Source organism: Haemaphysalis longicornis, unplaced genomic scaffold, assembly GCF_048455015.1.
Source record: "Haemaphysalis longicornis isolate Haplotype H1 unplaced genomic scaffold, Haemaphysalis longicornis Haplotype H1 scaffold_9, whole genome shotgun sequence".
In the NCBI taxonomy this organism is placed as follows: domain Eukaryota; kingdom Metazoa; phylum Arthropoda; class Arachnida; order Ixodida; family Ixodidae; genus Haemaphysalis; species Haemaphysalis longicornis.
The window spans coordinates 5,985,497-5,997,800 of NW_027526460.1; the positions used below are offsets into that span (position 1 = coordinate 5,985,497).

The 12,304-nt window shown below is 46.1% G+C and overlaps 1 protein-coding gene across 2 annotated transcripts in view; it reads left to right on the forward strand.

The window, feature by feature from the left end:
- Positions 1–11,683, forward strand: part of LOC144153002 (uncharacterized) — a 47,586-nt gene extending 35,903 nt beyond the window's left edge. For both annotated transcript variants that reach the window (XM_077684620.1, XM_077684621.1), the window contains 3 exons: positions 7,458–7,579; positions 7,686–7,727; positions 10,627–11,683. In XM_077684620.1, the coding sequence (XP_077540746.1) occupies positions 7,458–7,579; positions 7,686–7,727; positions 10,627–11,553 (1,091 nt within the window). In that variant the 3' untranslated portion in view covers positions 11,554–11,683. The remainder of the gene's footprint in view (positions 1–7,457; positions 7,580–7,685; positions 7,728–10,626) is intronic.
- The last annotated feature ends 621 nt before the right edge of the window (positions 11,684–12,304 follow it).

The window sequence follows — 12,304 nt, forward strand, 5'->3', positions numbered from 1 at the left end:
GCTGTCTGCGAGTGGAGGCTGGGCTGGGTTCGGCATCAACAGGGCTGCCAGTTGGGTTGCGTGCAACGAGGAAGAGGAACCGAGATTGAACATTCTCCCATTTTCTTGTGGTGCTGAGCCGATGCGCTCTGATGAAGATGGACGTGGCAGAGGAATTTACACTTTTTGAAGCAAGGCCATCTCCATGAAAAGGGCCGCACTCAAGTGGAAGACCAGTCTTCAAATGTAAAACAAAAACAAATGGACATTTCATAGTTTGCAAAGAACGCAGTGCGGGGTAGTGAAAAGGAGGAGGGATTTATCTCAAGCAGTGGCATGGCCAAGTGAGACCCTGCGCAGTTAAAAAAAAAAATTCTGCCGTGGCATGGCTGAGGTGAGTTAATGGAAGTAAGAAAATGGTGTGGAACAGCATGGAATGAAAATGGAAGAATCATCTGAAGAAAAATGGGAGCTGTACGAAAGCAGTAAGTGGCACTTTTGATTTGTTCACCTGTGACCGAGGAGTTTGTGAGCTTGGGGGCTACACTAGCCAAGGGTGGTTCTCACGGGCTTGTGTATTGCTTTTCTTTTGGTTACAAGCTTGTTTATGAGCAGTGCCTTTTTAATTAATGAAGTTCATGTCGGAAAAGTTTGGGGGTGAATTAGATTTTTCATAAACAAGTTTGTTACTTGCTTGAGCTAGAAACTGGGGGGCCTATCCAAAGTAAAAGGAAGTAGTGCTAGGTCACCAGTAATCATAATTGCCTTCACCTCCCAAACTGTTTGCCTCACTTGCTTTGATACTGGTCAAATTTTTATTCAACAGCTTTGTGGGAATGCTTTACTGTAGCTTTCTTCTTTCGTATTTATTGCTTGCGCATCACTTTTGACCCTGATCTTGAAACATTACCCCATGTTATTTCCTGGGAACACCAATCAATCATTCAATCTTGAAATTGAAATTACCTATCCTCCAATATTAAGCATTTCCCATAAAGAATTGTTTGCACTCCCTTCAAGATATTTTCTTGACGTGTGATGTGCTTTTCAATCCAGGCTATTAACCTGTCCGCAAGCAAGCTGTGACCCGTATTAGTATTGTGAAATAAGCGCCTAGAGTTCACTGCTGTTTTTGTTTGCACCGCATCATTGTAGAGACTTAAATGGGGCTGCTGTTTCTGACAATTGTAACTTCTGAGGTGTGCATTTGTGTAACTGCATTCTGTGAAGCCATCCCGTGCTGTTGTTCTTACAAGTTTGTTGTGTATGGTGCTCCTGAACACCATTCATTGTGGTTGCCTAAACTCTGTGTTGTTTTTTGCAGGTGGAAGACTGGTGCCCTGTCCCCACTGAGCCACTCGCTGGCTCAGTGGCAGGCCTGTGCCCAAGACTGCCTTTCACTGCTATAGCGCCAAACCAGTTGGGAAACTGGAGCGGGCTATGGCTGACCATGCAGAGGGCGTGTTAGGTCTCCTGCACAGGTGTGTTCAAACTTTGTCTGCTTTGTAACTAGAACTCACCTTAACCTTTTCTGCGCTGTGTCCATTTAGGGCCAGTGGCACTCTGTTGTGGTTTGTGTGAAATTCCCTACAATATGAAAAAAATCAGGGTGCAAGGGTGAAAGGGGGAATTTGTTTTTGGCCAATGTAAAGTGCAGAAAATTCTTTTGTTAACCAAAAGTGCCTTCCCAGCCTTTCTCTTTTTTTTTTTTTTTTTTTTTTTTTTTTTGCGAAGGTTTCAATGGTCGTACTTAATTTTGACAAAGTTCTTAGATGTTACTTACTGCTAAGCATAATTCCTTCAACTTTCTTACATGCAGTCCTGCATTTTCTGCTCATTTGATGATGCATTGCTAGGTTCACCGTTTTTATGGCTGTTAATATGAAGACGAAGGTAACAAAAAATAGGAATAATATCTGGCCACTTTGTATTACGGTGTAGAAAAAAAGCTTCCCATTAAGGCAGTGCAAATGGTGTAAAATAAAAGATTTAACGCGATCGGTGCAGCCCCCCATAAGTAGCGTACTCTATCCTGACTAAATACCGGCATGATAAAGTGCTGTTTGTTAAAGAAGTTTTTTTGCAAAGGGAATTTTTTGTTGAGAACATGGGGAAACCCAGTGTGACGATGTGCTTTATGCCATCTCTCCTTCCACATTTGAATTGTTAGGCAATTCCAGCAGTATTGAGTAGTGGGGTGATGGCGCGGTGCTTGATTTCCGACAGTTACGTTATGCCGCCAATCCAGGAGGTCTGCAACATGTTGTAGGTTAGCTTCACTTTATACTGAAGGTTTCATAACTCTAGAGTAGTCACTTTGTCCAGCGTGCTTTCAACTCTGGCAATAAGTTCAAGCCGGTTTTTGGTGGCCTGTGCCTTTTTTTACAAGCTGTTTACATCACTTGTGATAATTGTCATCTGCGTAACAAAATTTCATTGCCATATGCCACGCTGGTTATGAGGATTGAAGCAAATTTTTATTTTAAAACTTAGTTGTCTGAGTAAAAAAATTGGCCGCGTATCTGCTCCTTTCGTTGCAAATGTCGTTAAAAGACGATAGCCTTTGTCGACTTTTGCAAGTAAATGCCTCCCTTCGCTTTCCCGCTCACCTCTCATGTTGTTCCTGTTGCGTCGTGCTCCTCCCACGGTAAAGACGCCAAAGGTTTGCTTAAATCATTTTAAATTTCCTGTGTTCCACTGCTCCAAACCGGGTGTCTCGATGCCAACGCTGCCGTACGGCGAAGACGCGTGTGAATCGAGGCGCCCTACCTCAACGTTAATAGAACCGCGTTTCCCTAGTCCACGTGCGTTCTAAGCAGAACGTGGAACCTGCCTAGTGGAACCTATCGTAACTCTTGCCACTTGATATCTTCAAATGCCGCCAGAAGCTAATGGCGCGGGCGACAGCAGGTGGCGGCGGAGTGATATTTTTTTCTTCAGTTGATGAAGTATCTAATCTCGCCAAAATCAAACATGTACGATTTTTTATAAAGGAACGCTGCAAATATCACTTCACTATTAATTTGTTGCCTTATATATGCGTAATGTCTTGTTGTTCTTCAACGATATTGACAAGTATGAACATTACACCGAACTTAGACGGGCACATTTAGCTATGACTATATAAGACTATTGCGCAGGCATTCTTTTACTTGGCCGGGTGGCTGAATCGAGTCACAGACAGACAGAAGGACAGACATACAGACATACAGACAGACCAAAATTTCTGGGTTTAAGTAGCCCAAGAAAGACTATCGTCTTTAAAAGTTTACTTGAAGGCAGGGGAAATGGGCGCGTTGCTCGTATGCAAAGTGCCACTGTCGGGCATGCACCACAGAGTCATGTGGTCCGAAGAGCCTGTGCTGCTTCAATTTGCAATATTTTTCTTTGAGGCCGTTATGTTGCCTAGAGGTGGAAATACCTTTGTTGCCATTCTGGGTCTATTGTTTTTGAGATAAGCTGAAAGATATTTTTCTTTTCTTTCTTGCAAATATGCTATAAATGTTCTTTGCTCGAGCAGAACACAGGAGTTCTTGAAATAACTTGTTCTTTAATTCTGTTAAAACAGCAGCAAGACGACGAGCGAAGGAAGGAGGGGTACACAGGACAGAATACCAAATTGTCCAATGACAGTCATGCTTAAGTTTGAACGGCTGGTTGCTGGAAATTAAAAAAGATGGATGTTTTTCTTCTTCGAACAGGGTTGGCCTCACACTGCAAACTGAATGAATATTAGTCCAGTGGATTGACAGGAGTTAGGGAGGGCTGCCAGCCACCTTCACTCTAGTCACAATTGGTGAAAAAACTAATTGTAGAGCATTACTTTCCAAACGATGGGGCTTCGTAATGCATTGGATAGGCTGCTATTAATTTAGTATGCTTGACTGCTGTTTTTCTTTTTTTCATTACCCCCCTCCCATACTTGTTATTCTCTTTGCGTCTGATTTAGGCTTAGTCCTCCTATCGTGAACCACTAGCACTTCAGTACTGTGTGTAAATGATAGCAATTACTGAAAATTTACGACAATTTTATTCGACTTTCCCCAACCAACCAATAAGAGTTCGGACCTTGGCACGCAATTTCATGTTGAACTTGACATTTTTGCTTTTTTTATTTCAGATAACGGCGCCGACACATTGCAGTCAGTCGACGACAAAGGCCCGGTTGTAGACAGTGCCCTTGAAAAGGGCCTGCCGGCGGGCAACCTTATCTCGGAAGTGTGCACAAAAAGCCCAGACACATGAACACCTTGAAGAAGCTCAGAAAGATTCTAGTTTAAACTGAAGATGCTCGGTGAGAATGCAAAGCTTCAACCGGAGCTGGCGGAAATTGGAATAAAGAGGAAGGCTCCGACGCACTGGGTTATTCAAAGCCACAAATAAATGCTTTGCCAGTATTTAGGGAAATAATGGAGATGCATTTGTTTGTCACAGCGTCCACTTATGGTACTGGGCTGGTGGATTGCAAACACATTTGTCTTGTAAACTGGCATGCGAATAAAAAAATGAGCAGAGCTGTCTGGTCGTGCTTAAAGAGCAGAATTGAACCCTTTTGCTCAGCAAGCGAAGAATCTGGAATTTGTAGCAGAATATGGGGAGATGTTATTAATTTTTAGCCGATCCCCACTTGGGTTCGTGCCATTGGTTGGTACGATGTGGTTTTTTTTTTCCAAGCCCGACAAACTTGACTTGACACCAGATGACTCTAGCCATATGTGTGGGGCGCTATTGACTCCTTGGCCACTCCCCTGAATGGCCACATGTTTTCCTTTTTTTTTTTTTTTTTTTTTGCCCATTCTTAAGATAATCTAGAAACGGCTTGCGATTTGTGGTACAAGTTTATTGATGGCTGTCTATAGGAACGATGGTTTATTATCTTCCTGGACTTCATAGTGATGCCAAACTAGTGCCGAATATGGCGAAATTTAACTCTTACCACCGTGGAGTTGGGGTCGATACCCACTTTGGAACCCAAAGGCCCTAGATTGGGTCCCCAGTACTGGCAAGTGTGTTTTGTTTTTAATGTTTGTGCTGGTATGTTTATAGAAATGCATGTACACAGCCACGTGAAATGTTTTTTCACTTCCGTTTGGCTCTGTCAAAGGTATTTTATGCTTAAAACCAAGTGGGTTGGTCGCTCACTGCGTGGTTTGTTGCCAGTTTGGTTGCTACGGAGTGTATGAGGCATCTGAGGTTGTTTGATAGGTATGGTTAAAATACAAGTACCTTTTTTGGAAAAAACCTGTGATCAGTCTGTGTATAGTTTTAACGCAGTCTCCGAAAGCACTTTTGGTAAAAAGCTATGTGGTCCACTGAGCTTCCAGTTTTTTTTTTTTAACTTCATAAAATTGGGGAAGAAAATTGGTAGTAGTTGTGTGGTGAAATGTGCACTGATGGCATCTGTATTAGACTAAAATTTTGTGCAGCTGAGCCTGAATTTCGAGTTTGCAAACAGGAAAAGTCGTACAGTGCCAAATCCTGAGAAAATGGGGTTGAGAAACCAGTTGAAAGCTTAATTCATGCAATTTTGCCAATACGATGGTTGATTTGTGTGACTGTATGCTCTCTTGGTGGAGCTGCACTGTCTTGTGGCAGTTTTCGCCCTTTTTTTTAAATTCTACCTCTTTGAGGCAGTCCAGTGACATTTCATATACTCTCCTGTTGCTGTTTGGCCATTCTGCGAGTAGTCGATTGGGTTATTTCTTGGCTGTCTCAAAAAACAGTGGCTTTTGCCTTCATAGCCGACAGAGTGGTAGCATAGCATTTTCACCTTGTGCTGTGTCCAGTCCTTTAAGTGTTGCTTTGTCTTGGTGTGTGTAGTGGTGAATCTGTCTTGTCCTCGGTCGTGAATATCTGCACAGTAGTCCTGTGTATTGCAGTGCATTCCTAGACACTGCACGGAAACATTTTCTCACTTGTGCTTTTGGTCTGCAGTCAACAATTGTGGCATCTATTGCATGCACGTTTTCATCTGCAATTCTTCGCATATAATTTTGTCCCCTCTTTGGCGTGAGATTCTTACAGCATTGGCACTCGTGCGCTTTTATTCAGCGGTCCTTCATTATGATTCCATGAATTTTTTACTGCATCTGGTGCGGTGACCTCCGCTCTGTACTCGGTGCATGTCTTCAGGTGATGTCTGGCCATGTTTCAATTTCGTTTGTCCAGAAATAACTACTCTTCGGTGCTGACATAATCCTCATCAGTTTCGACTTGCGTAGCCGTCCAAGAAACAGAACTCATTTCATTTTCAAGACAAAAGCTGGCACGCTTGCTTCGAATGTATGCCACAGGAAATAGCACCACGATTATGGATAACTCGCCCGAGTTAGATTGGAGAGTGGTACGTGGGAGCCTCGATGTCAGCAGGGATGTCGTGGTGCACCGAGCTAATCAAATGGCACTTGCGTGTGGGAGATGCATGTCTAGGAATGGTGCTTGAGCCCTTTCCGTTCATCGCTCTTATTTTATACTATACGTTTTCTCTTGTAGGCACATTTGAAAATGTAAGAGTAGGCGTTGATATGATGAAATGGCCGGACGGAAAGGCACAACCATACTGTGACATTAGTGACTGACATTGAACGGGCTTTTCTGCTCTTATCTTGCATGCAGCTTGCTGTGCGTGAGCATTTGGAGGGTTATTACAGCTGGCGTGGGCGTTGTGCGCCGGCGTTGTGATGCTCGGGTCATCGTTGCATTTGTTAATGTCCAGAAATATTTTTCGGCTGGCTGCTTCTAGTGAGTGTTACTATTTCAACACAGGCTTTGCACATTTCACTTTGTTTCCTACTGCAACAGAACAGAGGATTTGTCATTGCATTAAAGCACTTAGCCTGTAAATGAATCCCTTGTGCTATGCTGTGATTCTGCTTAGCAATAGATGCAATTGTTGCTTCCCACTGATTGAGAAAAGAGCTGGTAGCCATAGTCCACAGCTCCTAGCAGCATCCCTAGCACCTTTTGTTCCTTGTACATCACGATACCAAAGGGGCCTGTAATGAGAGCTGAGGAACAGTGGACCATCAGGGTAGCAGGATTGTAGCTAATGAGAGATGGGAATAAAAGTAGGCCAAGACGGGTGTCCCGGCTGTAATAATAAATGTCCAAAAAATAAAAGGGAATGTTGATGTGGCATCTCAAAGACACTTTAGTAGAGATCCAGCAAAGTTGTTGCAAAACCCTTACACTTGTTAGTGTGTATTATGCAGAACTTGATTGCTTTTGTTATGACGGCAATGAACCAAAGTGGTGACCATAATTCAAAGTTCCATGGGTCTAAAGTTTTTTGGGTGTTTTTAGGTGCATACGCCGAACAGAGGAGCAGACTTGCTAAGTGAGGGGGCAGCATCGAAAGCCATTTCACCAATGAAGCAATCTTTTCACCTAAGAGCACACACGGAGAAGATTCAGAAGTGTGGCTGTGTGTCATTTGTGATGAAAGGAAAAAAAAAAAAACTTAAATTTTTGTTTCCTAGGGCCTGGTCCAAAGGCTAAAGGCCTGCAGCAGCAGCAGCAGCCCAGGAGGGGGCCCTTGGGTGGCGAGTTTTGGTGCTACGTGTGCCAGGTTGGCTTCAGCGCTGAGTATGTCTTCAACCAGGTATGTACTGCACGCCAGCACTTAAACCCACTCTGCCTGGGACCGTTTGTCGAGAGCCTGGCTTACACATTCAACTGTGCCTTTCTTTTTTTCTCTCCCTCCCCAGCACTTGGAAAGTAACCGCCATTTCGAGGGCCTGAAAAAGTTTGTAAGTACTGCCACTGTTCATTTAGGCACCTTGCTTGCGCTTGTAGGTATTGGAATCACAGCACTGGTGACGCACAGTTGCGGAGCTTTGTACCTCACTTTTGGTAAGCCCCCCCCTCCTATAAATGTAGCACTCTGCAGCACTCAGCTGTTCAAGAGAATGATTATGGGATAGGGGCAGTGAACAGGTGTTATGCAGAGTGAAACCTTGTGTAGTGTAGTTGGGGTGGGGAGCTGGTATGCATCAGTAGATTAATGCATCCATTTCTCAAATATGCTGTACTCTGCGACGAATACATAAACACAGGCAAGCGGCACTGGTGCATGCAGTTTTCTGCCCTAAGCTTTGTGGTGCCGCAGTTTGCGAAAGAGATTTGGCAGAGCTTGTTCAAATGCCCTAGGCATGTGTGTGTGTGTGTATCTGTAAATGCCTGACATACAGCTGGCATTTCAGCATTACTTTTGTACAGTGGCATGTTCTTGTGTAGTGCTGCACGACGAAAATGGTATGCGAGTGAGTTTCTTGGTATTCTGTTGATGTGTAAGCAAAAATGCACCTTTTGTCACCAAGCGAAGGCCCTAGAAGCCGGTAAACATTCTTTACAGGGACTGTCCTAGTGTAAGGCATTTATTGGGACATCTGGTTTTAGCCCTTGTATTTTCTGTATGGCTTAAGTGCAAGCTTTGTGCAGCTTCGTAGGCATATGAGCACTTTGTACTACAGTCAAAACCCGCAATAACGAAATCTCGCGGGTACGAAATTCCCACGGCAATGAAATTTGTTCGCATCCCTGGCGAACGTCCATAGACACCCATGTATTTTATATCTCGTGGCAACGAAACGTTTTTGGAAACTGATCCCGCGTTAACGAAATTCGATGCAAGTTGATCGGCCTTTTACCTACCCATTGGAGGTTAACTGTGTCCAAAAAGTGCTCAAATGCATTTTTTGGGGACTCAAAGTGCGTAAACTTCAGCCATAGCACACTTGTATGGCCGCCGCCACATTTGTTTACAAAATACCGCGCAGCCGGCGGCCGTGGTAGCAACCTTAGCCGTGGAAGCAGCCTCGCAGCGGCACCACCAGGGGGCGACACCTGGTGACTCAAGTCGCGGCTTTGGCTTTGGCTACTCTAGCCCACTACCGCTGAACAGTGTGTGCACTTGTTGTTTATGTGCGGCGATTGGCATGTTTGCTCTCAGTAAGATGCCTTCGCCAGCCCAAAAGGGGAGGTTTTTATAGCTACGAGATAAGGCAGCCATCATCGCCCAAGTTAGTGGCCCAAGGGAGGATAGCGCCGATGAGATTGGAAACGCCTGCAGCTAGCTCAACCATTTTGAAAAGCAAGGATCCCACCAGTTCTCAATGGTGCACGTGCGCAAAACAAAACAGTGATGGCTGTGTCCTTTGTGGACTTTGAGAAAGCGGTGCTCACTAAGTTTTGTAAACAGTATTGGTGCAACGAGGTGCAACTCTGTCTGGCAAAGTTCGTAAACAGAAGAAGCTGGCCTTCACTTGCATGATTGGACATACTCAGTGCCGAGGGCCAGGGCGAAAACCGTGTGAACCCACAGAATGTTTTGGATGTGTTTGACACGATCTCATTGTTCTTGGGCGCGCACGACGACTAGCAATAAACCACTAGTACAGTAATAGCTGAACTGTGGCGTTGGCTGCAAGGTAAGGCTCATGAAGTAATATAACCGACTTTAGGGAATAAATTTTTGGTTTGTGGCATATTTTCCGGTCGTTTGTTTCATTCTCGCGGCAACGAAATTCCCGCAAAAGTCAATTTTCTGGCTTTCCTCGCAGGTTTCGTTATTGCAGGGTTCTACTGTATGTTACTTTACCCAAGTGTTCAAAGAGGATTACAAGTGGTCATAGAAGGTTAATTTCTGAAATTCAGAGGGGTATATTTTTGTGGACCGTACAGCACGGCATTTAGTGGCTCACTAGCTGAGACTGTGCTGTTCAACTACTTTGACCTTTTCAAGCTCCTTTGCTGCGTATGCTGCGTTGGCCAGGGGTTTAACTCCCGTGTGACTACAGGGAAGTGCTACATTGTGGCTGTTGTGGTAGGTTAGTCTTGGTGGCTCCTCAGAAGTACAGCCGAACCTCGTTAGAACATTTTATCGGGACAGCAAATTAGTTTGTTATATGCGATATTCATTATAACAGTAGAGGTAAAAATCGGCTGTAACAAATCGACAATCAGGCTCGCGCAAAAATGCTCGATAAATAACACGCTTTTTAGGCTTCAAACCCACTAGCTTTCTCCTTGTTGCATTTCAAGCTGAATGAGCCAGAACATGAGTGCGTGAAATTACAACAAAACAAGGGTCACTTGACAAAACAGGCCCGAGTCTTTATTTGATGAAGGATGTGACCTTCATCTGGTGGCTACTTGCAGCACTGAGCAGGGCGGAGTTTTCCACAGTGTCCACGAACTAAAGGGCTTTTATACTTCTGCAGTTTCGGATGCTGGAGGGTTTTTCCAAGTAGCTTCTCAGAAACCTGGTCTAATATTTCTACGTTAAATCCGATATCGCACGTGGCTCACAGTTCTAGTTTTGTTATAAAAGAATAAGTGCTATTGAAATAAAACGTGACCAACCAAAGAGAGTATTCGCTATATCAGTGTTCGTTATAGCGAGGTTCAACTGTAGTTCACGGCCAGGGGAGTGACAGCCTGTGTGCGAAGCAGCTGTCAGTTGTGCTCAGAATCTAGATCCAGCTCCCATTGCACTACATCAGCAGCACTGCACTGCATTGTGCCATTAGCACAGGTCTGCATAATTGTTCCGAGTAATTGTGGGCCTTTGGCCACTTCTTCTTCTATTTTCCCTGTCTCTCTTTCACCCTGTGGAAGCCTGGGCGTTTCGATTGTCTCCCGATGCAGAATGACCGGTCGCAAGCGAAGGCGCTGCTGCCCGGGAAGAAGGGTCCCGGTGGAGCCCTGCTCCAGGGCCCCGGTCCGCGGGGCTTTGCACCCAGGGGCGGTGCAGGAGGGGCCCTGCCGCCCCCTGGGGGCGCTCGGTTCAGGGCCCCCGCTCCTCTGGAGAAGCCTTGGTCCAGCTCTCCCGCCGAGGCGCCGTGGAGGGCTCCCGGGCCGCGCGGACCCTCTCCGACCTTTGGGGGCCGTCCTCTGGCGGAGCCCCTTGGTGGCGGCCGCGGCCTGCTGGGCTCTCCCCCGCACCCGCCACCGGAGCAGGGAGGGGGCTACGGGGGGGCGCCCTCGCAGCAGTTCTCCAAGCTGCAGCTGGACCTGGCCATGGAGATCAGCAAGCTGTCGCAGCACCTGGCCCGGCCCGAGTTCAGCCAGGAGCTCAGCCAGCAGCTGAGCCAGCACCTGGGCCGCTCGCGGGCACTGGGCCCCTCCGACTTGGATCGCCCCCCGCTCAGGGAGAGCTACAGGCCGGACGATGGCTACTCGCCGCGGGACCCGGCCCCCTTGTTGCGTGACAAGGGGCCGCTCCTGGGTGACTCGTACGAGGACCGTGCACCCAGGCGACCCGCCCTACTCGGGGAGGCAAGGCCAGCCCCCTATGACAGCTTGGAGCCGGATTATCACCTTGACAGACGGGCTGACTACGACCGGAGAGATGACTACATTGACCGGAGAGACGACTACGAGCGCAGGCCTGGGATTGACAGCTACGGGGAGAGGAGGAGCCACAGCTACCCGGACGACTACGACGAGGGCTATGGCCGCGATCGTGGATACGACGGGGGGTCGTATGGGGGGTCCGGCGACTATGCAAGAAGCTCGCGCCCGCCAACTGGAGGTCTCCTGGACAGGCCGCCCCTGCTGGACACTCGCTACTGACCACCACTTGGTTAGCGGCCACATCATTGCAAGACGTTCTCACCTTCCCATTGTACATCATTTGGTTGTTTTTCTTGGTTGCACTGAATGAAATAAAAGGTGGTACTGTGGCATGGCTGCAAAATGAAAACACGTTGCTTGTGTGAATTTCTGCTAGGTTAATGTGGTGATAGTGCAATTTTTTTCTAACCTCTATTGTTCTCGTAAAGCAACATTTTCTTTTAAAATAATTACAGTGGTGAATTACAATGTGGTGAAGCAATTGGGCAAGACAAACAAGTCTACAGGGCAGACAAGTGAACAAACAGCACACCATCGTTTTTTGGTTCACAAAACAGATAAATTGAAGCAATCAACTTGATCAGAAAAATTTTAGCTAGGGGAAGAAACCCAATAAACACGAGTATTAATGTGATGTTAGGGGAGTTTTTTGTGATCTTTCTTTACTCGTGGCTAAGGCTTCCCACATCTTGCAAATGAGCGTCATAGTTCTTACCAGGTCATGTTGCAGACACGTCCATCTTGTAAAGAAGATCGATTCCCGTCCACGGTGGCTGCTTTTCTGGTGGAGGCAAAAAGTGAAAACGGCTGTTTGTCGATGTTTCGGTGCACGTTAAAGATACCCGGGTGGTCAAAATTAATCCGAAGCCCTCCACTACAGTGCGCCTCATCGCCTGTGTTGCGTCGGTGCATTAAACCCTACAATCAATGAATCCTCTTGTAGAGGAGGCCTAAGAGGGCAGGATTTCAT